Source organism: Poecilia reticulata, chromosome 13 (genome assembly GCF_904066995.2).
Source record: "Poecilia reticulata chromosome 13, P_reticulata-male-v2, whole genome shotgun sequence".
Lineage (NCBI taxonomy): Eukaryota > Metazoa > Chordata > Actinopteri > Cyprinodontiformes > Poeciliidae > Poecilia > Poecilia reticulata.
The window spans coordinates 23,253,003-23,278,391 of record NC_088842.1 but is presented as its reverse complement, the minus strand read 5'-3'; the positions used below and the strand labels follow the sequence as shown (position 1 = coordinate 23,278,391).

Here is a 25,389-nt window from a genome sequence, read left to right as displayed (position 1 = left end):
GAAAGAAAAACATCCTGTTTATTCACTATTGGCCCTCAATATACTGCAATTATTGATTATTACCTACACTTTATTATAGCCCATATTTCACCTCTTTATTTTAAAATATTCCATCCCAAACATATCTGTTTTTCAGCTGAGTTGAACAGGGTATGTGCTATGTCAAAGGTGGAAAAAGCTTTAAAATTATTTATTCTGGTCCTGACTTAGACGCACTGTATTTGTTTTTCTGAAAAGTTATATGATTTTTTTTTTTTTTTTTTTATCATTTTCCTTTTGCAACCTGTTCCTTCACTGGTTTGAAATATGATGCGTCTCCTTTATTTCCTACTGGCATTGAACCTAACATTGTAGAGCCAAGCTTCTCCGGTTTCTCTTCTTCACACATTGTGTTCCACAACAATCAAACAGACAGCAAGCATCATTAATGTTTCACTAAATTTCCCCCCCGAAACATTTTGACACCAGCTCCTGCTTTTAAGCTTGGTAAGTGCAGTCTTTCAGTAGCTGAGAATTACCCATCTATATCTATCTCATCAATTCTATCTTTGGCTTGTTGCAGGATGGATGCAATGTCATCCATCTCAAAACAATGTCAGTATGTTTTGCACTGTTTTTCACAAAAAGATGGACAGAATCCAAAGTCTTAATGTCTGTCCAGCAGAGGGCCACATACCACCTTATTATATTCTTTAATTTTATGCCATTCCATGCCACAAACATAATTTTACAATTTCCAGTGCCTTGCAAAACTATTCAGATTATTTGACATTTTGTCATATTTTATCAAACGCAATGCATTTTATTTAGATTACAAATACGTTCTGAAAAGTGTGGTGTGAATTTGTATTCAGCCCCTCTGAGCCAATGCTTTTTTAAAACTAGGTATAGCTGCATGTCATTTAGAGATTTATGCATCTAAACATTGAATCATTTGTCCATTTCCTTTTCAATATTTTCCAAGCTCAGTCAGTTTCCCTGGAGAGCATCTCTGACATCAATGTCCAACTCTCACAGTTCATGCTATACATTTTATACAAGGAAATTTCAGTTTTTAAATAATTTTGGAAAGCAGCTTATATTTCACATGATGTTTAAATTTGTCACATGTTTATATTCCTACAGCTATAGGCATGATAGTTGGTAACATGCAACACACACAAAAATAGTCTTTTCAATTTACTGCAAAAAAGTGTCTAAAATAATTTAATTACTATTGCAAATAACAAAGAATGGCAAACGTTATGCTTACATCAGGAACCTTGAGAAAAATAATCATAAGTTTGGTAACTGTACCTCATAGCACGTGCATTTAATAACCCACCTCCATGGGAACACCTCTTAACCCTCATTGGAGGTTTTTTCTGCTTTGACCCGCCTTTTATTAAACACCATTGGTCGATTTACTCCAGTTGCAGTTTCGTCATCGACTATTTAGTGCCGCGGTTGGTCAAAAGAACGTTCCCGTCGTTTTGCAATCAAAACCCCGCCCATCTACATCTATGATTGGACGTTCGTTCAATCTGTTGAGCTTTAACTTCCGGGTGTTGTGTGCCGTTGTAAAACAGACCATAAAGAGCTGCTGAAAGGGCATTTGTTTAACAAACGCTGGAAGACGATTTTATTCAATAAAAGTAAGTCCTAGCTAGGGTATAACCTAGGCCGGTGCTGTTCTTCCAGACTTTAGAACCGTGGGTTTAAGTTTTCAGTCACTAGCTCGTCGTTTTTAGCATGTTTCAGCTGCAGCTCCGTATGTTGACTTGAGTACATTCAGGAGCCAAACACAGAGCTTGTTATTATGTTTCTAAATGCTTGCTATGATTTCGAGAATATTTGTTTTCCCGCACTGATATGAGATAACCCGTGTTTCTGACGCATGTCTGGTAACTTTTCTACCCAGACAAATCCAAGGTTAAACCTTCAACAGCAGCTCGAATTTGGATTATTTAACGTTTCAGTTGTATTCACAACGGTATTGTCCTTCCAGTGTAGTTTCAGCGTGGCGGAGAACTGCGGCTGATGTGTTTGGCCATTTCAGGCCACGCTGTTTCATTTGCTCCCTTCTGTGTGTTTGAAGTGATGCTGTCAGAGGTCCTGCAGGTGCTGCGTGGGGCTGGCAAAGTGGGTTCTGCTCTGTTCACCACCCAGGGTGAGCAGCTCAGATTAATGGCCTGCAACTCATCTGTGGGTGCAGGAGTCAAAGCTGCTCAGGATGTGGCTGAAGGTCTGGCCACTTTTATGGGCAGCACCAATGAGGTGAGTGTAATAAGCTGTCTGTGACTGTGGGACACAGCAAAGGTTTCGCTCGACTGCTCCTATCTTTGTCTAAATGCTTTCTGTTATGTTTGTGTGTGCGCACCGCAGTCTATAAAGGAAGATGTGTTTCCGGATGCAGAAGGCTGGGAGAATATGGACCCAGATGAAGCAGCCAGATGGGCGGTGGGATCCGAGTTCTCCCCTAGAACTGCAGAGCAAAGCCAAGAAGGAGTAGGACCGTCTTCAGGGATGCACACAGGTATTGAAATACCAAACTTTTTAAATGCCTGCAATTCATTTAGACCTCAAGCCATTTAAACCTCATATTTAAAAGAAGCAGAAAAAACTCAGGCAGAAACTGAGAAGTCTTTGAACTTGGTCTAAATATCTTTCAAAGCGGATAAATATAATGTTTTTATTATAACTGACCAACAGTGTACCAAATAAATTGTCCCTTTGCTATCCATTAAATACAAACTGACTGACCCTCTCCTCTTTAGTGGAGATTTGACTCTGGAAGTCAACAAATCACAGAGCAGCTTTCCTTTTCACAGCTCTCACAATGATTTAGATGCATTTCAGGATGCAATGAGTAGTATTTCCACTGGCTGTGTTTTTAAACAAAGTTTCTTTGAATATTATTTTCTCACTTCTGAATAGGAACGGACCACTTTTCAACTTCCAATGGTTTGATAAAAATGTACCTTATGTGAATTATTTTTTCATATATTTTAATGGTTTCAGCTACCACAGATAGCAGTGTTAATGCCAGGTTCGATAGTCTACATTTCTGAAGAAGTATTTGTACACGCATGATCAAGGATTTCTGAAACACTTGAAAGCTGATTGGGTATAATGGCACAAACAAAAAGGGTTTTTGAATTGAAAATGTTACTCATGTTGTTGATTTAATTTTCCATTAAAATGTGATTGATTAATTACTGGCTCCGTAATTAACTCAATTCAAAAAGTTTAAGCAAGTCCCACAATGAATTTTTAGCTTTGTCTGCTCTACAAAGAGTATTGTTTACACTTAATTACCAAAACCTTATTTCTTTAGACTGGTAGTGGGCGTTCCTGCTGAAACTCTGCCTCTCCAGTGGTTTTACGTTCATCTTTCCAGGATGTCCTTGTCTTGATGTTTAACCCAAGCTTTGTTTTTGTGGTCCAATCGTTTTGAAATATATTGCTGACATTAAATGCTCAATAAACATGAACTCTCTGTTGCTCCTCTCTAGCAGCCTTTAAATGTCAGGCTACGCAAGAACAAGCATCAATGTTTAGTTCAGCGTATTCCTTCTCGGTCAATATGACACCAGTGTCCCTCATTCAGTCTCTGTGCTACACAACCAAAACACAGGTGTTACACTCTGATCCAGCAGAGTGATCGAAGTTATCACCTTCATGTCTTTATGCTGTCGAACATTCCCTGTTTCCTCTTATCCTTGGAACTCTTTCTGATCCAGGCACAGCTCCAGGTGGAGCGGGCTGGCCAGGACAGAACTCTCGCTTCCTGCACACCGTCCACAGCCATCGGCGCTTCTACTGCCAGAGCAGATCTGTCCACGACACGGTGGTGGCCAAGCTCACGCCTGAGGACATAAAGAAAGCCAGAGAGGCAAAACAGGGCCAGGAAAAACCAGTCAGACAGAAGGTTGGTTTGAAAAGCCTGCGCTGTATATCACTGCACAATATGCAATATTTACTGTGTATACAGAGAAATCTTGATCTGAGCTAGTTTGTATTTAAAATGAGGTGTGGAGATGAATACCTCAGGGTGTTTTAGTACCTTTAATTTGTAATGTGGAAGTACTGATGTGTCAATTGGAGCAGAGTAGTGCTGCATTAGATGAAATGCAAGCAAAGTCAGAACTCTGCTTGTATTTCTTAAACCTACTCAGTCACATTTTTCATCCTTTACTCGCACTGTTATGAATTGCTTGTGATAAGTTATTCCACCTTCCTCAGCTGAGCGAGCGAGCCAAGGAGAGGAAGGTTCCCTCCACAAGAATCAGCCGGCTCGTTAATTTTGGCGGTGAGAATCACTTGTTTTGTTTCTGTTTTGGCTCAAAGACAGTTTTGTTTTTCTTTCTTTCTTAATATTCATTACAAAGATAAAATTCTGGTTAACAAGGGCAGTATTATGTATTTTCCAGGCACAGTGCCATTTTCAAATGCTATGATATAAAACTCAGAAGTCAAAATTACATAATATATTCCCTTTAAAATGTAAATGATACCAGATTTCTTTAGTGTCTTCCAAAAGTAATCATACCCCTTAATGCTTATCTTATTTTGTGACATTAAAACCACCAGTTTCAATGCAACACTAAAATTATTATTCATGATGGTTTTAATGTCACTTGCAAGTATGTACAGTGTATTGCTATATATATTCTTATAGTCAAAAGTGCTACTAATGCTGGGAATGGTAACCAAATTCTAACAAACCTTATTGCCAGAATTTTAAAAAGAACATTTGAAAAATGCTTGAACTCTTCCGACAGAAACCTCAGCATTAAATGTGTGTGTGTGTGTGTGTGTGTGTGTGTGTGTGTGTGTGTGTGTGTGTGTGTGTGTGTCTGCTGCAGGGCTGGCTGTCGGACTGGGCATGGGCGCCATCGCAGAGGTGGCCAAGCAGTCGCTAGGAGGGAAACAAAAAGGAGGTGAAGACATTCTCAGTTCTCTGTTTAGTGCTCTCGCTGCAGTGAGACATTTCACAAACTCAACAGCTTAATGGAAAGCTGTTGGAACTCTGAGAAGTTGGGCTAGCTTTGGATCAAGCAGTTTAACGAGCCTTTGAAAGGTTTAGGAGTTGAGCTCTGTGGGAATCACAGCTTGCTCAAATTTTTATTTTTTTTTAGGAATAATCTGTTAATATTGAGTATCATATGTTCTCAGAATGCATTTTGTGACATGTTTGTTTTTATGTGGTGTTTTCAGAGATGAATGCCCTGTTGGACTCGCCCTTCCTGTCGGAGGCCAACGCTGAAAGAATAGTCAACACGCTGTGTAAGGTTCGAGGAGCAGCTCTGAAAATAGGCCAGATGCTCAGCATACAAGGTATCCACTGTCACAGCTTCATGTGAAAATCTGCTCACAGTCAGAGTTGTTTTCCAACCTTGGCATGTTTTCCCTTTTCTCAGACAACTCCTTCATCAACCCTCAGCTGCAGAAGATCTTTGAGAGAGTCCGACAGAGCGCAGACTTCATGCCCACATGGCAGATGACCGTAAGCACGATCTGTCCCTGGCAGATGCAAAGTGACTGACTGAATCGAATGAATCACAGAAAAGTGTGTGTGTTTCTGTCTGAGTAGAAAGTCCTGCAGGAGGAGCTCGGGCCAGGATGGAGGGAGACGCTCTCATCGTTTGAGGATAAGCCGTTTGCCGCGGCTTCCATCGGACAGGTGCATCATGGGGTGTTGAAAGATGGAAGAGAGATTGCCATGAAGATTCAGGTAGAAAACAGTTCACACAAACAGACATACCATCTTTCCCTCAATGTTTGTTTTAATTCTAATCTTTTTATTCTCATTTCCATCCCAGTACCCTGGAGTAGCAGAGAGCATCCAGAGTGACATAGACAATCTGATGTCAGTACTGAAGATGAGTGTGGTTCTACCAGAAGGTAATGCTGTTAATAATATCTTACCACTATTTATCACTGCAGCATTTTCTTTTCATATCATTTCTGGCTGCAGGGCTTAATATTTCAAAAGCTACGTTGTTTCACTAACCAAGTTTGCTAATGAAAGAAACCAAATTAAAACATAAGTTAGTTAGACTTACAGATTCTTACAGATTACACACTAAAACACTGTTATTTTTGAGCAGGAACTACATTTATGAAAATGATCAGCCTCCTTACAACCACCAGTTTCTTCAGAAACTGGAACACCCTGATATGTGCAACTGGTGAAATTAAAAATCTTCATAGGTTTCCAGCCAAATGTTCTCTAATCACGTCCTCCATTAAAAATGACTAGACTGCAGTCCATAATTCCTCTGAAATATTACATCCTACTTCCATTTTCATCTATTGTTTATGGTGCAAACTGTTTTAATTTCCTGGAGATTATTACAAACTGTGGGCATTACTTTAAATCCTGTATTTGTATTTTAAACATTATCAGCACTTCCAAATGTGTGTTTTTTATTATTATTATTATTTAACTAACTGCAGTAAAATCATCTCTTAATCATATTTGTTTTTTATTGTCTGTGAATTGCACAAAGTCCCAGGAATTAAAAAAAGTAGAACATGCTGTTTAACTTGTTGGCTTAGACCTGAAAATCAACATTAAGTGTATTAGAGATGAACTCATATGGGCACTGACTAAATCTTTTAATAAATAATCCTGTCAGTCACATACTTGGGTGGCTTTGTTTATACGATGATTTTTAACCTGTTATTTCCATTTTATCCCTTCAAACTTCCATTTTATACTGTTTATAAAATGAATTTTGATTTTAGTTATTTTATAATAAAAAAAAAGAAGTAATCCCCCAGGCCATACTTTGTACACACCTGCCTTACTGTGAAATGTGACTAAATGATAGTAAAAAAAAATACTTAAAATTTATCAGTTTGTGAAGTATGTATGAGAAGAACCAAAAAAAAGAAGTTCCTTCTTGCAGCAGGAATATTAATAACGAGAGTAAAGCTTCAGATTCAGAGTATTGAGCAGCATGCTGGGTAGGAACACAGAGCATCGCACTATGAAGATGAGCAGCTTCCTTCTGTTAGCTCTATTTGATCAACTAAAGGGAAACGCAAAACTAACACAGTAACCAAATGCAAAAGAATTTTAAAATGATTTCAAATAATTTACATTTTTTTTACCTGTAACGATATTCAAGTATACCAGAGGATGTGATGTAAACTTGAGTTAATGCTGTTTAGTTTTATGTCCAGACGTTATATTAGCTATTTTAATTTAAATGATTATGTGAAACATTATTATTTCAATTTTAATATTTTTCTTTCATACAGTGTCCTCACTGCAGTTGACCAGGAGGTGGTGCTATAGTTGTACCAGCTGACTAGTTCCACACCATCTATTGTTCTTATGGGTTTTATCAACTTTAACATTTTTGTTAAACAGATAGAACCAAAATATGCAAATAGAAGGAATAAAACTGCAGGAGATGCAGGAAACCAAATGTTGGGATCATTTTCAAGGTGGCTATTTATGCTTTAAGGATTAATATACAAGTGTCTTTTAAAAATGTTGTCTAGCCTGGAACATTATTGTGGCATCAGGTGTCGATGGGGGTTAAAGACAAAATCTTCTGCACAAAGTCTTACTGATTCAACTCCTTTTTTCCCCACACACATCATCTGAAATGCCACATTCAACACTGAAATGAATGGTTACGCTCTGGTTGTTTTTACATGCTGAGTTTTGCTCCATTTGTCCACAGGACTGTTTGCAGACAGCAGCTTGGAGGTTCTCCAGAGAGAGCTGGGGTGGGAGTGCGATTATAAGAGGGAAGCAGAAAGCGCCAAGAAGTTCAGGTAACTTTATATGTCTTATCCACAAAGCAGTTTGTCAGTGCACTGACTTGCATCATGTCGAATTAAAACCACTTTTTCCAACCTCTTATTAAAGATTTTTTTTATTATTATTATTTTTTCCTGTTATTGGACAACACATGTCTGGCCTGCAGGTCACTGCTGGAGGGTGACCCATATTTCCAGGTCCCAGAGGTAATCGACGAGTTGTCCGCTCGCAGGGTGATATCCATGGAGCTGGTGCAAGGAGTTCCTCTGGATCGCTGCATAGACCTGGATCAGGAAACGAGGAACCAGGTACAGTTTGACTCAAGAAGCACATGGGTTTTAGGCGCTGGAGTTGAAAATTTGTATATTTATTTGCAAAAATTGTTTTTGCAAGGATGCAATGATCACAAGCTAAACCATATCTGTATCTTGCATATAAACAAAAGTAATCTGAATATCTTGCCATCTAAATACTGTTTTGTTTATATAAATAGATTTTTCCCCCCCCCCAAGGATGATCCACTTTGTTGCAAAGCTTTATGACATGACCATCAGATGCATATAGGAATAAAATCATTGTCTTGTTTCCTTTGCAGATCTGTTACAACATCCTGCACTTATGTCTGAGGGAGCTGTTTGAGTTCAGGTTCATGCAGACTGATCCAAACTGGGCCAACTTCTTTTACAACTCTGAAACCAACAAGGTGAGGAATCTGCATTTGGAGAATGTGTTTAACACAATGGAACCTTTTAAACTCGTCTTCCTCTGATACGCAGCACGAATCCTAACCCCGTCCTTGTCTGCAGGTCGTCCTCTTAGACTTTGGAGCTTGCAGAGGTTACCCTGAAACTTTCACAGATGACTACATCCAGGTATGCTGACTGTTGTGAATCTCAATACATGATTTATGAAGGAAGATTTTCTCTGAATAATTGAACGCTGAGGATCTGACTACCAAGGAAACTCATCCATGTAGACATTTTGCAGCTGCTAATGGCACTAATGCAGTTTCTGCAGCTACATGATAGTTTTGTCAGGACTCTCACATCCTTTGTTCAGGTGGTTTATGCAGCTTCTGTTGGTGATCGGGACACCGTCCTGTCCAAATCCAAAGACCTGAAGTTCCTGACAGGCTTTGAGACCAAGGTGGGCTGTTTTAATTAAATCTGCTGCTTCTGCTTTGCTCATTTATTTTTGATGTAGTGTTTCCTTCTGCCTAATCTGACCTTTGTTATTTGCATTCTGTGCTTGATGTCATTTCATACCTCGCATCCTCTTTCCCAACTGCCTTCACCAATATGTTACTGATCAGAACAGTTTAGACCAAAATTGAACTCAATATTAAACCCAGTGTGGTGGAATTTACCACTACACACCAACCTCAACCCACCATGTGGATGATTTGCAGTCACAGAGAGAAACCAGCTGCAGGCTCACCTTTTCATCAGACAACAACTCTAACCATATAGCTAGGGCTACCTTAGAATGATTTTGATCAAAGGATAATTATGTGCTTGGATGGCCCAATCAAAGTCCAGACTTAAATCCAACATATAATGTTTTCACACCTGATAGTCCTGAGACCAAAACTGCAACATTTGTTTCATTTTTGGCTGGTGCGGTTCGTTTTCATACTGCACTGTCAAACAAACTAAACCCTTTGAAAAAACATTTCACCCCCTCGCCTGTGGTGGCAGTGCATCAAGAACCACTGAAGGAAGTGACACAAAAACCTCTGAAGAAGGCACTGAGCCCAACAAAAGTGAAGTGTAATGTGTCACTGAAGTGTTTAGTGTCGCTGGTTTAAAAATAAAACAAAAAACACGATCCATTTCTTCCGCCATCTCTAGACTCACGCTGTTGTTTTGGCTGTATTTACCCAGAATGCATGCGCTGTAGTCTGGTTCCTGCTTTTGGAATAATATCCAGTCCACTTGGCATTCACATATACATTCAAACCGCACCAGAGTTCACTTCAACCAAACCAAGACCTAGGTTTTTAAACAGAACAAAGTTCACTGTTTTTGGTCCACATCAGAGTAAGATTACACATTCACACCTCCTCAAATTAACCAAACTTCTTATACAAACGGACTAGCCTTCGATTTAGGGCTAAGTAAACAGGGATCTTAAGGATCTGTGGCAAACTTGAAAACTGGTGTTCACACATAGTTAGTTTAACCTCTGACTGAGGTTAAACTAACTTGCAAAGATTTTCTTTAGAACTACAAAAACTTAGAATTAGTGTGGCTGTGCTTGCACCTCACTTTAAGATGCCCTTTTTTGTTGTTGGTCTTGCACTTAAAATTCAGTGAATTGCATTGAGATTTGTGGCTGGAAGGTGGCAAAATGTGAAATGGTTCAACAGGCATTAAAGCTTTTGCAAGGCACCGTAGATCAGGGCATGAAGAAGAGACAACTTTAATGTAGCTTCTTGTTTGCCATCAGGCCTTTAAGGATGCCCACGTTGAGGCCGTGATGATCCTCGGCGAAGCCTTTGCGTCCACCGAGCCCTTTGACTTCGGCACACAGAGCACCTCGCAGCGCATCCAGAACCTCGTCCCCATCATGCTGCGCCATCGCCTCACTCCGCCTCCCGAGGAGACTTACTCTCTCCACCGCAAGATGGCCGGCTCCTTCCTGATCTGCTCCAAACTGAAAGCCAACATACCCTGCAGGGACATGTTCCTGGACGTGTACAACGCCTACATGCAGAGGAGGCAGGCTGAGAGGATGGCACCGACCAGCGCATAGACAAGCTGAGGGACCATTGTTCCTGCCCTAAATAAGCAGGGATCGCTGTGCTAAAAGAATTAGCCTGAGGTGGAGACTCTGGACTAGACTCTGTCATCTGGATCTTCAGCATTGTGAAGATGCAACATGAGCCGTCTGAGGCGCAACTGAGCTCCTATATAGACGATAATGTAAAAATGTCATGATATTCTGTTGAATTTCTGTAAAAAAAAAAAAAAAACTGAAGCAAATGATTCATTTTACTGGTGGAACAGTTTTTAATTTTATTTAACACAACAAACACGTCTCCTGAAGTGTTTGCCATGATTTAAAAAAAAAGAAAAGAATCCAACTTAAAATCTCTTGAGAGCAAGGCCAGTCATATTCCTGAAAAGAAAATGTCTGCCCTCAAAATAATAGTCCCTGCAGAGGATATCTGATGCTGCCAAAGGCTTTCCTTTGTTGGACAATGAGTCTGTGAACAAAGCTTTCACCTAAATGTGATGCCCGCCAGACTGGATGAGCAGATTATCAGAGGAATTAGACGGCCTAATGGAACCCTGCAGAATAATGGCCTTTCATTACAAAGTCTACTTGCCATAAAACTCCAATGTGCTTATTTTAAACACATTAGCGACATTGTGTCTGGAGAATGTTATTTCCTTGTATGCTTTCTTTTTGTGTAAATAAAATGCAACTTATGTCTATTTAAGGGTTGCCTTTTTTTGTTGTTGACCTTAAACGGCCGAAAGTCAAGGTTTTTCTTGATCACAGATCGATCTTTCCATTTCAGCTTTTAGAACCCGTCTGGAAACGTCACTAACTGGAGGCCATATTTGACCCCATGGTTTCCTGCAATTGTCTTGCATCGACATGCAAGCATAATTACAGGCTTTACATACTTAAGCCTTGAGATAATGGAGGCATTGATGGGTCTATATTCAGAGAAGCTAACCCCACAACCCCCCACCCCTGAGGTAATCTTGCCAGTTTACTGTCCAATCAGGCCATTAGAAATTATTAAAAAAGGAGGACTGGAGCATATTATTGGTGTGTTTGATTTGTATTGAAAACCAGACCATAGAGAATCTTGCGCTAGTTAGGTATCAGGTACTTCATTTGTAAGCTGTGGGTAAAATAAGGATTGAACACATCAGAAATGTTCTAAATAAATATATTTTAAGTGCAATTGAGACAAAATTATCACCAGATGTCGGTAACAACCCATCTAGTTATCGACATCTGGTCGGTAACAACCAGATTGATAAAGATCAATCCTGATGCTAAAGTCCAACATGCTAGCAAGCGAAGCTTCAGCACTCTGAGGCAGCTGTTGCAAAAGAATCAGACATCTTAGCTGTGGTTGTCAGGGAAACTGCTTACAGTTCAAACCAGAAGTTTACACTGAATGAAAATACACATTTTTTCTTCTGTCTGAAGTTAAATCAGACCAAAACTCTTGTTTTATATCTGTGGTGATTATCAAAATGTGTATTTCCTAACTGCCACAATAATAAAAGAATAGGTCAAAAATTTATTTGTTGATGTCTTCAAATGTAAAAGTTTAAGTGCATTACTTCAATATTTGGTATCATTTGACTTGGGTCAAACATTTTGGGTTTCCTTTCACAAGCTTCTCATTATAGCTTGCAGAACTTCTGATCCATTCCTCATGACAGAACTGGTATAACTGAGTCAAGTGTGTAGGCTGTCTCACTTGTACATGTCTGGGGAGGAAGAGGGATTTGGAAAGCTCAATTATCCGAATCATGTTTTTGGACTTTGAGAGGAACCAGGAGGACCCAGAGAGACCCAGTCTATTTACAGGGAGAACATCCAAACTCTGTGCAGAAAAATGTCAGATGTGGATTCAAACCCAGGACCTTCTTGCTGAAAGGCAACAGCATTACACTGAACTACTGAAAGTTTATTGATTCAACTGTAACAGTTTTTTTTTCAGTGTATGCATTCCTTAACTGCATCTTATTAGTGCTAGCTGTAAGTCTCGCTCCACTGAGGTAACATCTGCTGAGCTGTTCCTACAGTGTGTCAGGCTCTTACACAGCAACAAAATCACAGGTTTATTTTTTCAAGCTCTGGGAATCAACCACAGTTGATGAGTGCAGCACATGTTGAGGAGGGGGAAGAAAAAGCACTTTCTTTTCGTGTAGTTTCCTTCGATGGAAAGTTGGAGTGTTCCTTTGCGTGTGAGAGGCAGCTGGCCACGCTTCATTGGAGCAGAAACAGCTCTTTTTTTTGTTGAATTTTGTCTCTGAGCTTTTTATTGGTGCTTTAACTTGACTGCTTTGAAGTAAGCTCCAATAAAAACCAGCGTATTAATGAACATTGACATTGTGCAAAGAAGATCATTGGGGAATGGAAAAAACTCAGATTGGGAACTGAAAGGTAACATTTTCTATGGACTACGCCAGGTAGGCCTAACCAAAGCATCTTCACTCACTTGTGTGCTGTGTCCTCTGACTGGCTTGTTCCGATCTTTGAATAGGACTTCTTGCAGAGGTCTAAAAAAACTATTTCTTGTATTTTTTTGCAAAAAAAAAAAAAAATCTTGCTTTCTGGATGTTTGTCACTATAGGAATTTCTGTTATTCCATCCATCTTTCCATTTTTAGATGTTGCATTGAGCAATGCTCCAAAAAGTGATGTGTTTTATAACCTAATTCTATTTTTAGCATCTCCACACCTTTGTTCCTGACCTGTCTGCTCTGTTTCTTGGTCTTCACGATCCTGTTGTTGGACGAATGTTCTCTGTCAAACCTCTGAGGCCTTCACACAACGGCTGCCTCGATTAAATGCTTAGATTAAATTACACATGGGCAGTTTTTTTTTTTTATTTGGTGACTTCTAAAGGCAATTGATTGCACTAGATTTGCTTTGGTCTGTCTGAATCTGTGTGCATGCACGCCATACTTTTCAGATTTTTATTTTAAAAATTGTGTTAAAAAGGCACATTATTTTCTTAGTTTTTACTTTCCCTTAGTCTAACACATAATATATATTATAATCAACAGCATATAACGCACTCTATTTGGGACCTTTGTACACTTTAATACAGTATTCTTTGAAGGAAGGTGAACTTCCCTGCAGTAAGACGTATTACGCCACACGATGGCGCAGTAGAGAAGCTGAAAGCGAACCCATTCCCCTTCTTTCTTTCTTTTTTTTTCTTCAATTTTTTTTTTTTTTTTTTTGGAAAACATCAATGGGAAGCTTGGATTTGCATGTCCGGTTGCCTGTGCCAATGGGCGCACTGGGAAGGTTGGGTTAGCGGGTGGAGCCGGGGGAAGCGGCCCAGTAAGTGCACAGTCAACAACCAAAGCATCCGAGATTACTACAGCCGCACCAAATTCCCAAAGAATACCCTCCGGAAACACACATTCTGGTTTATTTCTTCTAATAATTTCGCTTTGGTTGCATGAGTTGGAGAGAATCTCTGATTCGAACCCTTTTTTTAAAAAAAAAAAAAACCCCAAAAACCCAAGAAACATTACTATTATTATTATTATTCTAAGGAGTGCTTGCATCGATCAGGTCGGTTTGCGGCTTCCCGTCGCTTCCACACGTCGCTTTCCTAGTGTGGAGGAAAACGATTTCGCGAAATTCCGTATCCCAGATTCCTCGATTGAATTAGTATTTTACCGTCCGGGGTCCTGGATTTACTCAGAGGAGGAGCAGAGGGGAGCCGATCATCCGCCGATCTCTTGGGTGAGTTCATGGGATTCAGTCTGGCACTCACCCCTGATATTTCCACTGTTAAAACTCGCCGATGTCTTTCAAGAAATAACGACGCAAACAAGATTTCTAGCAGGGTGTTGTTGAATTATCGAGTGTAGAGGTCATTATGCATTTCAGACTGTGCTGCAACGCGATTCGCATCTCTCCATATGGCTCATATAGTGTAAAATGAATGAAATGCGGCCGCTTCAGTCTCTGCTACAATCGTATACAGCCCTGATTCACAGTCAGGGAGCAGACCCGCTTCCTGAAGAGACTCAGATCTGCCCTTACACACAGCTACCGGCAGGCTTTGGGAATCCTACAGCAGCAGCAGCAGCAGCCTGCAAAGAGGATGGACCGTCAAACGCTGCAACTTTACAGCGCTGATATAGAAACACACGGCTTTATTAATTGAACCCTGCTCCAGCAGTCCTGCCGTGATACTGGGTTTTATTGCGTCATTATTGTCGCGAGGATGACATCATTAATTAAATATCGATTTAGCTGTAAAGTGTGTGTGGCTTTCTTTTCTAGTAAATGCAAGGAGGCACTTTGGGATTGAAACATCATCAGCAAGCTATAGCTGCCTCCATGATTCCTCCTTAAACATCGTGATGTTTTGGGGCCTAAGTGAATCCCATTGAGTGCTGATTTTCTGATGTGGCTGGAACCCACCTCCAGTGTGATTTCCTGAATTGGGGGGTGGGGGGGTATGCTTTAAGAATGCACACACACATAGACATGCACACGCTTAGACAATTGGCACATGCCTTGCTATACAGGGCCTTGTAAACGCATGCGGCTCCATTGTCTGAGGGTCTCCATCTGTTCCATGACAAGGCATTCCTCAGACAGCTAGTCATGCCGCTAACGGGAGGGGGGGTCTGTTCTTCTGACCAAGCGGCTCAGAGAGAGGTCAGAGTCACATGAGGTGTATTAACCGAGAAGGGGTCCCAGCCTCTCAGGGTTTGACTACTTGAATTAGACGGAAGGTTTTTAGTTTATCTCTAGCCTCATGTCGGGATGGAAGACAGAAAGTTCGACATGTGCTTGGAGTTTGTTCTCGAGCTCTGAGTGAAAGAAAGCTTTTGGCAGGAGGATAAGCTCAGTCTTAAGTGAGATCAAGTTCTTGTTTGCGTCCATTTTTTTTCTTTTTAGATCTGAGTACTTGAATGTCTGGGTAGTGTACCTATATTTTCTCAACAGCTGCCCAAAGGCAAACTATCACTACTGACATTTCTCTGGAGCGGTTCCAAGAAAAACACCCACAACTAAAGACATGATATGACTATGCTCTGGGCTGTTTGATATGACTATGCTCTGGGCAGATTGAAAAAGATACTTGACTTGTTTAACTCATTTCCATTCATTACAAGGGAGGTGTTGCTTTTTCCAGAAGAGGAGTTTGTAACTGGCTGCAGTTGATTTCTCACATGCAACCATAACTGAACATATCTGGAAAATCTCAGATTTATTGGACTGAAAGAAGTTGGAGTTGGTGAAATGTTTGGGTAGGATTCACCTGCTGTACAGTATCATGCAGTGCTTGATAGGAGTCTACGCTTGTGTTCATTCAAGGGTGTGAATGGAGGGAAGACAAGATGTTGTTTTCCACAGTAGGATCTAACACCTTAGTGTTTGTTCTAGTCTTACCGCAGCTCTTTTCCCAGTTTGCACTGCTGTACTTGTAGTCATTTCTTACATTTAAACAAGCCATTCTGTACCCATGTATTGAGCAACTGAATTTCCATTTAGTTTTCTCAGTGGTTACTAAGAGCTGCTTCACAAACACCAGTCAATGACATGTCTTGCAGCATTCTATCGAGATATTTCATCGTAACATCCTGCAGATCTGAAAAACTCGGGTAGAAAATAAGTTCAGGGAAGAAGGAAAGCTCCCCAGTGTGCATTGTCACTGATTTGTGAAACTCAGCACTGGTAGATTAAGTCATGAAATGTAAGCCTGACGCAGATCTAAATTTGGAGGATGTGTGACGCTCATTTTTATGTAACTATTTTTGATTAAAACCTTCATTATCACATGATTTGTCTCTGTTGAACCCAGCTGCTTCTCAGTGTTTAGATTTGATATCAATATTTAACGTAGTTTTGCTCTGTATGACATTATCAGCAGGAGAATACATTCCCATGTGGTGTTTCAACATACTGCAGCCATATTGAGTCTCTCCATTGCCATCACCTTGGTCTCTACTCCTCAAAGGGTTAACTGTTTTTGTAAACTCATAGCCAAAGTCACAGGTTACATGATTCTGGTGGAGCCAACATTGTGACGGAGACACTGTCTTTGTTTTCTGACGATCAGACTTGGGATCCAGAGTCGGAGTCTATATCTTCTGGTCAGCTGGAGACCAGGAGATGCAGGTAGATGATGAGAGACGTAAATTAGCAGCTGTGCAAGTAATCACTACTGGAACTCAGTCATCAAAAGCAAAATATAATTACACCGCCCACATTCACACACACAAACACACACACGAGAGCACGCACACAGTCAGCTCTACACACTCTCCATTTCCCCTCAGACCATTTCCCTTCTACCACTGCTCTGATTGCTACATTAGGTCTTGACTGTCGTTCACTGCACACACACACGCACGCACATACACACAAGGGGGAGGGTCGGTTATGCTGAAACCACAATACAACGAGGATCAAAGGTCATCCAGCTGGCCAATCAAGGAGCCGTCTGGTGGAAAGGGAGTGCCCCCCCCCACCCCCCACCCCCTCGGTGTTGGGCAGGGTGGGTCTACTAAACAGTCAGCTCCGTTTCCAGCCCCGGCTGCTGCTACCGTCTCCATACTGCTTTTCTGTGGATTACAAACACTGACCTCTGGAGTCTTATAATAAACCGGAGGTCAAGTTCTCTCCCAGTTTGCAGACAGTGCTTTACTGCTTTATGACTAGTTTGCAATGTTTTTGAAACTACTGGGTTCTTTAAAGCTTGAACTGTGGAGACTTGAAGGTGAAGAACTGCAGGCATAAAAAATATGACAGAAACTATAAGACATGTCGGCCCGGAGCTATTCTTCTAAATAATGGCAGTGCTTCACAGTGACTGATCTTGTTTTCGAGGATTTACAGCGTGTTGTTGCCATTGGGCTCTGTGCAGGCTTCATCTTTAAAGGCGCATCTCAGTCAATTAGAATTTCAGCAGAAATTTATTTCGGTAATTTAAGTCAATTCTATAACAACACACAGAAGATTCATTACAATTCATTACACACAGAAGATTCCTACAGTTACCAACTTTTATGTCTTGTAATTTTGAACATTATAGCTTAATTATAATGAAACACTAAAATTCAGTTTCTTAGAAAATATTGATAATAATAAGCCGTCCATTTTCCATACCCGCTTGTCCTTGAAGGGTCGCAGGAGAGCTGGTGCCTTTGTCCAGCGGTCACCCTGGACAGGCCGCCTGTCATCACAGATTCACACAACCATTAAGGCATACACACTGGTATCTAAGGGCAATTTAGAGAAACCAGTTAACCTAATAGTAATAGTTTTAGACTTTGAGAGAAGTCACGCATCAAAGAGTAGAACATGAAATCTCCATGCAGAAAGACCCCAGTTTGGGATTTGAACCCAGGACTTTTGTGCTACAAACTGCACCATCTTGCAGCCCAAGAAGCACAAATAATGTTTAATCTAGAAGTGTCAGCCATGTTAACGGAAATAAATAAATTAACTAAATGCACTCAGTGAGTTATTAAAAGTAGTTTGGTCTTCTAATCCAATGAGAATTACCCAGCAGATGTGAGGTTGTTAAAGCATAATAAAAGAAGGCTCAAAGCCTAAAGCTGGACGCACAATTCTGCCAGTGGAGAAGTTTTAAAACTATTAAGAAGATGGGTAACACTTTATTTGAAGGGGGGTGAATAAGACTGACATGACACTGTCATAAACATGACATAACACATGTCATGAACATGAATAAGCCTCCATGAATATTTATGACTGTTGTCATAAAGCGTCATTTGGTAAATTATGACACTTTTAATACAAAGTTGACATTATTCAATGTCAACATTATTAACCAAGAAATCATTATTTATATAAATTTGTTATAAAAGTATTACTGATTGCACTTTAAAAATTAGGTAACTTTATGTTATTAAAGGTAAAGTTTAAACAGTAATGATTTCTTGGTTAATGTCAAGTTGTCATAACAAAGACATGTTCATGACAGGTATTATGTCATGTTTATGAAAGTGTCATGACAGTCTTATTCACCCCCCTTCAAATAAAGTGTTACCAGATGATGAAAATACCATAAAAGATGTTCAGTTGGCTGGAAAAAGATGAGTTGAGGAAGAGGAGGTGCGGAGGTGAAGACGAATAGATATGGGTATCGGTTATCCATATCAAGGTATGCCGACAAAAAACACTGTATTGATTTCCAATAGTATTTGGATTGATTTAGATCAAGTCAATAAGATGCCAGAGGAAGTACAGCAGAGAATTTTTGAATATGCTACGCTGCCTCTTCCAGTTGTGCCAGTTCAGTCTTTCTTTCCCTCACTGACAAGAAAGAGAAATTCAGCTGTTTTGAAATATTCCCGGTCGGTCAGTGTACCAACACATAAGCTACAAGCAGCATGTCTGCTAACTAGCAAACAACAGGCTTTACCTGAGCAGATAGCCTTACTAACACCAGATAACAAAACCAAGTGAACAATTAATAAATCTTATAAATAACAGCATTAAAGTTGTTCCCAGAAGGAATATATGTTTATAATAAAACAAATAAAACAAATCATATATTTTTCTTTCATATTTTTGCTTTAATAGAGTGAAAATTTTGTATTTTTACTCAAGTTTACTACACTTTGATGATTACATGCCAGCTAGAATGGACCATAGAAAATAGGAAACATGAAAAAGAAGGGAAAAATGAACAGAAAGACAGAAACATGTGAACCACCAAACAGAGCCTCTCTTTTTTGTCGCTTTTCTGCACAGAACTTCTGACCCTGGTGATGCATGTTTTCTTGGTTTTAGATCCGTCCTCCATCCTAACTCCCTCTCAGTCAAACACACTCACACACTTTTTCACACACTCTGCTGTCTACTGCCTGAGTGCCTCCAGTATGTGCTGAGTAGAGATATCTGATTTTTGCAGGCTAGTTAAATGCAACCACTCTTTGCTCCCATAAACTTCCATTAGTGCCCACATTACTGGTATGGTCCCAGTATGAAGACCGATGCGTTGTTTTGGTTTAGAGTCTTACTTCTGCACATAAAGCCTTAAAGGCCCCCATTTCAGACTGGAAAATGATTGAAGCGATGGACTTGAATGCCTGTCTGGTGAACAGTCATGTGTGAAGGCAACAATTTGTGTTGGCTTGGTGTGACAGAGAGTGCATGTGTGCAGGGAGCAGGGCGGGCTGGATGTGTGAGGGTGTATTTGCGATGCATTTTACCCAGGCGATCAGCAGTTTCTCTCTTTGCTTCACTGGATATAACAAGGAAAGTGGAAATTGGTTGCATTTTTCTGCTCTCTGTGTGTATTGATTTATTTATTTATTTCATCATGACCTGTTGTAGCCTGTCTAACTGACAAAATGGAAACACAGCTGCAGCATATGATGGAGGACCTCTTCGTACCGGTAAAAGGAAAATGCAAAAGAAAGTAATTACTGCCCCTATGGAGCAATGGATGTCTTCCTGTTGTACATGCTTATAAGATTGCCTGCTTATATGTGCAAAAAGAAGGCAGGAAGGGGTGAAATGGCAATAGTGTGAAGAGCTGTGTTCATGATAGGCTTACAAAATGTCACCCTTACTAACAATTATGCCTCTTTAAACAGTAGAGACGTAAACAACTCAGCTGCTATGGAGACTTGCACAGGTTAACTTGTAAGTTTGTAGTGTGGTGGCAATATTAGTGAACTCATCAAATCTCAGAATGTAAGGATTTGGTTTTTTTTTCTGTGTGTTTATTTAGGTTTCTGTGTTCTGTGGAGTCTGTCTACCCCTTGATTAGTTACACCTGTTCCTTGTTTCCCCTGATTGTCTCCCTGTGTATTTAAACCCAGCTGTGTGCCTTGTTCTTCTTTGGTTCCTTGTCTAGTTGCCTTGTCCTGTCTGCTGTCAGTTATTTTGTCATCAGTTGCTACCAGTTTTCAGCTTTTATCCTTTGCTCATTCTGGACTTTGGACTTTTGTATCTCTGTCATCTTTACTAAATTCATCGTTCATTCTCAACAACCTGGGTCCACCGCGTTTCCCTCACCACCTCCATCTGCAAAACGAGACACAAATCAAATGCTGACTCACAAATCTCTTAGGTTTTTTTTTTTTTCTCGCTCTGCATGTCGCTGCAAAAGAAATAATTTTATTACGCGGAATCAAATATTTGAAGTGAATATTGCAGAGAATCTGCTGCCGGGGACTCGGAACAACAGACTGCCTTTTTATTGGCACGGAGCCACATTCTCCTGTGTTTTGGCAAAAGGCCTCGATCTCTTTGGAATAATGAACACTTTCCATCCATCTCTTTTGGTGGGAGGTCAAGTTAACAGGCTTTTTGTTTCTGCTCCTGAGCAGGCCTCTTCCAGCTTACTTTCTGTCCGCTGATGACCTGCACAGCTCGGACAGCGCAGAGCTGAAACCCAGACAATGTTGAGTTCTTTATCTTACTTATTCAGCATGAACCTATTTTCTCTCTGGGTGCAAACAGTTTAAACTGGCCCTATAGTCTTAGAGGGAAAATATTAAGGGGTTGACATAAATGGGATGTTATTAAACCAATTTAACATTTTCTACTTAAGGAAATAATTGTCTTTATCAAACCCACTGTTTGACACAACAAGTGACACCTTTAACTATTTCTATTAAAATAACTAAAAGGCTTTTTTACATTAGCATTTTAACTGACTTTTAATAAGTACTCCAGGACTTCCTTTTTCCTAAGTTGTGAAAAACAATGTGACAACTGACAGTGATCCATCCTTCTTTGCTACTCTTTAAAAAGACAAGACTACAAAGAGAAATGCTTCCAAAACTTCAAAAGTTTGGGAATGGTTGCAAAAACATTGCAGCCATTCAATGGATGGATAATTAGGTTATTAGTTTGATATTGGCAAACTAATAACCTCAGTCAGAGCAAAATAGACTGGACAAGCTTTATACTGTTTTTGTGCGTGGGTGATCCAAAAGAGACATCCATGAACAGCAATGGAAGATAAAACTGCTGCTCTTGGCCCACTGGGGGTTAATTTTTGCTTTAAAAATGATCAGACGAGATGCTTCAAAAGACTAGTATTGTTTGCAAGTTGTGCTAAAAGGAGTTAGCCTGTCATCGAAGCTATTCAAGCCTAAAATAGCATCTCAATGCAAAACATGTTGCTGCAAGCACAGACATCCCCAGCGCTAATGTCTGCATCCACAGTCCACATTTCTAAAGTATAGATTTGACAACTGAATGCATATAATAGCACTTTGCTATTAACATATGCAATGCAAAATAAATTTGTTGTATAGCTCATTTATCTGTTTATTCAATAATTGAGCAGCAAAAACGGTTTTTGAACTGAAATGCTCATTTTGTTTTTATGTGATTTCCGATTGAAATGGGATTAATTGCGATTAAGATCCTTAACTTGATGAAAAATGTGTTTGAGTCCCACCACTTATTCTATAAACCCTACCAGTTTGGTAAAAACATATTTAGGATGGTGGCTGTTTCTACAACAGAGACAGTAAAACGAGCCTGAAAAGACTGTTTGGACTATTTTACATCAGAAGAACAAGTGTGTAGCTGCGCTAGAAGATTCACTTCCCATATATGCAGTTCAGTACTTTATAATCTATGTAGACTATTGTGTGTGTATATGTGCGTGTGTGTGTCTGTGCGCCTTAGGGAGTTTTTCTTTCAGGCTACCGAAGAAAGAACGAGGTCTGATACAATGATTGCTCAATATCAGAGTGATTCAGAGGGAGATATTGTTAGCAGCAGACAGAAGTCGAGCTAAATCTTCCACTGCACAGAGAGGACAATTCACTGAGCTGTGTGAGGAGCTAAAGAGAGGGTGAAGGTTGTGTGTGTCCTGGTGGTGTGAGGGAAGGGCACTGTGCATGTATTCGGCGTATCCGGTAACGCTCGTACAGAAAGCCTGTCTCATATGGTGGCGCGACATCAGCTGATTCATCTGATGGAGGACACGTAAGGGAAAAAAGAGGTTTCTGTGAGTGTCTGCATTTCGTGAGAGTGCAAAAGTTCAACCTTGATGAAAAGAATGAGTCACAGTAAATATTGCAACTGTGACCGTCCAGTAATGTCGTAAGATTCAGTTTAAAAAAAACAAAAAAAACTGACAAAATTATGAAACTGACAACTATGGATGGAAATATTGAAAAATGTATACAGCCTGACATATTTGTGTGAGTCCAGGGATTATATTAATTCATCATTTTGATTAAACACTTCCCGTAAAAGTGCCAGACGATTACAACTGACTTTCAGTACAGAAAGTTTATCTAACATGTGATACGAGTCTGTAAGCATTTTGTGATTGATTTTAGGTTATTAATGCTGGAATATAAAACATCTAATGGACTCAGCCCTGGCTATTACTCCCACTTATCGGAGCTACATTTGTCCTCTTGGTCTCAGATTGATCGGATATTTACTTTACGTTGTGCAGGTCAGTGCCGGATGATGGAGGAGTCTGGGTTTTTGCATCTGCTCCAGTATAAAACTAACTGGCCAGTCTGAGAATCAGACCTCAACACTTTAACAACAGAGGTTCTTTAATAATATATTTCTGCTTAATGGCTTTTATTCTACTTTGATTCTTAGAGGAAAAAAATTAATAACAATTAAATATTTGAAACTTCAAGAGAATGGATTTTTTAAACTAAATTGTGAGATTAAAATAACAGCTATATAATTGACAATTATGTGAAAGAAATGTGAATCAAACTTGGCTGTCTGCTTATAGATTAACCTACCTACCCTGACCAGAGATCGGCAGGGAAAGCCATTAAAAATCTGATTAATGTGTCAAAACTAAGAAGTCCTGCAATTTCTGATCTAATAACATATCATCCGACAGCATGTGCTATCACGAACATTTTGAGTTCACCACAGCTCATGTGTGATCCAGTTTGTTTCTCATTTTGCCTCCACAGCATAGAGCTATCCCTTAAGAAATGTGCCAGAGCTACTTTCCGTTTATGAAACTGCTCGCTGGTGCCATGAGTCACGGTTGCTATAGAGAGGAGCTCTGACAGCAGCACAGCTGATTAGCAGCATCTGACTCCACATGACTCCTCTACCTTCATCTCTTTCTCCATCTCTGCCCACATCAGTTCACCTCCTGCTCTGTGGCTGCCCCCTCCGTTTTCCCTGTTGCCTTTTTTTCACCTTAAAATCACATTTTACTTTTTAAAACTGTTCCTTTCATTTAATATTGGCGGATCTTTCCTTACAGCGGCTTCACATTCCCACATTCTTCTCTCCTTTTATGTTTTTATATATCTTTATATATGGAGCCCATCTGCACAGCAGATGTGACCAACAACCTCAGACGTTACCATCTCTGTCATGAACAATACAAGACTAAGAAGAACAGGATCCTTATAATACATGTAAGACAGATGAAAGTTTGAAAATGCCTCGAGGACGAAATTACTTGTGGAAAAAATCTGGTTTTATGATGACAAAATGTTTTATTTTGTCATATGGGATGAAATTCATGCAAATCTTTACATGCATGATTGATGATGCTAAGGGTGAAAATTATTGTAGTAAATTCAGGCCAAGAATGTGATAATACTTCCAACTCATGAGATGGGATGGTACATGATTGTTGGGTTCACAAGAATTCATCTTCTTTTGTTTGTAGAGAAAAGGATTACAACTCGGATTAATCGTTATGTATCAATGCTTTAAATAATCGTCAATTAATAAAGCAATCAGTTAATTGTTAACTGGAGTAGACTGACTCAAACGTAGCAATTTAGCTTCACCTAGTTCACCAAATTCTGTACAAAAAAATCTGCTATTAAGCATGTTTTGCTACACTGAACTTTTCACGTTAAAGTTAGAAGTATTTGTATGATCAAATGTTACAAAAGGAATACGACATTATTGAATTCTAGGCAAAAATACTACATTATTGAATTCTAGGCAAAAAAAGCCTAAAATAAGGAAGTTTATTTCCTTATTTAAAAAAAGGAAAATAATTTTTTTATTAATATACAGTATTTCTAATTTGAAATATATATACATATGTATGTGTGCAAGAATGGGCTGTCAGTAGTGAAGCTCTCTGTAGGTTCCTCCTTTGCATTAAAACAAAGGAAGACGGCGATCTGGAAAATGAGGCCTGGAGAATCTAAGTCTTGCACACTGCTTTTCACATGACAGCAGCTATTTACAGGAGCAGATGGATGAGGCTGCAGGCCAAGAGGAAAGAGGTGAGGAGCCATTGTAAGCGCTGGTGAGATGAACAGAGGGATGAAAGGAGGGCAAGATGGAGGAGGAAGAGGTGTCTCGTTTCGCAGGCGAGTTGCGGTAAAATGCCCAAGAGAATAAAAGCAATAAGCTTGCAGGAGATGGAGCTTGTTGACAGCGTTAGCATCTAGAGTGGACTATTTCAACTTTTAAAAGGAAGCTGAGAAGAACACTGTTAATGTCTCAACTCTGCTCGTTGTCAGGGAACAGAGATCTTTCTCTAAATCTGCTCCAAATCCTCTCATATTTTTCCTCCGTCATACAGCTCCCTATTGTCGCGTCTTCTTTTCTGCCTTCGATCTGTCTTCCTTTGGATTTTTACTCGTTCTCATTCCCACAACTCACATCCCCTACATTCCCTCTGCCTTCTATAGTCAGAGGAAGTGGTGGTCTCGGTCCCTGCTGGCTCCCAGAGGAACAGACGGGCCTTTGTCTGACTGCACTGTAGGAAGATGAGTAGTCAGTCCTCCTGGTAAGCCCAAAAAGTCCGGTAGGAATTCAGGCATTCACTGTGGCAAGTTTGCCACCCAGAATGCCAGTAAATCAGCCAGCAGTTAAAGCCAGGCCTTTATGGTCCTAACAGCCTCTAATGTATTATGTTAGGCACTCAGGAGTCCTGGGAAGAATGGACTAGAAAGCTGAGAGCAGACAGAGACAAAGGAGTGACAGAAC

The 25,389-nt window shown here is 40.0% G+C and overlaps 2 protein-coding genes across 3 annotated transcripts in view; both read left to right on the top strand.

Moving 5' to 3' along the window:
• Positions 1-1,480: 1,480 nt before the first annotated feature.
• On the top strand, positions 1,481-11,202 carry coq8b (coenzyme Q8B). Its single transcript, XM_008426105.3, has 16 exons — positions 1,481-1,634; positions 2,078-2,256; positions 2,365-2,515; positions 3,723-3,910; positions 4,225-4,291; positions 4,848-4,922; positions 5,200-5,319; positions 5,403-5,488; positions 5,576-5,716; positions 5,805-5,886; positions 7,683-7,776; positions 7,929-8,070; positions 8,358-8,465; positions 8,569-8,634; positions 8,822-8,908; positions 10,211-11,202. Coding segments are annotated over exons 1-16 (1,893 nt in total). The 5' UTR covers positions 1,481-1,633; the 3' UTR covers positions 10,517-11,202.
• A 2,521-nt stretch (positions 11,203-13,723) lies between these two features.
• numbl (NUMB like endocytic adaptor protein) overlaps positions 13,724-25,389 on the top strand; it is a 66,009-nt gene continuing 54,343 nt past the window's right edge. Inside the window, exon 1 of one of the 2 annotated variants that reach the window (XM_081614380.1) lies at positions 13,724-14,220. The gene's annotated coding sequence lies outside the window, so the exon portion shown is untranslated. The remainder of the gene's footprint in view (positions 14,221-25,389) is intronic. The other variant, XM_008426104.3, reaches the window with a different exon arrangement.

Bases quoted from the DNA above. Each gene is read 5' to 3' on its own strand.
- coq8b (XM_008426105.3), top strand. The intron at 2,257-2,364 runs GTGAGTGTAATA...TGCGCACCGCAG, and splicing joins TTATGGGCAGCACCAATGAG to TCTATAAAGGAAGATGTGTT. The intron at 5,887-7,682 runs GTAATGCTGTTA...ATTTGTCCACAG, and splicing joins GAGTGTGGTTCTACCAGAAG to GACTGTTTGCAGACAGCAGC.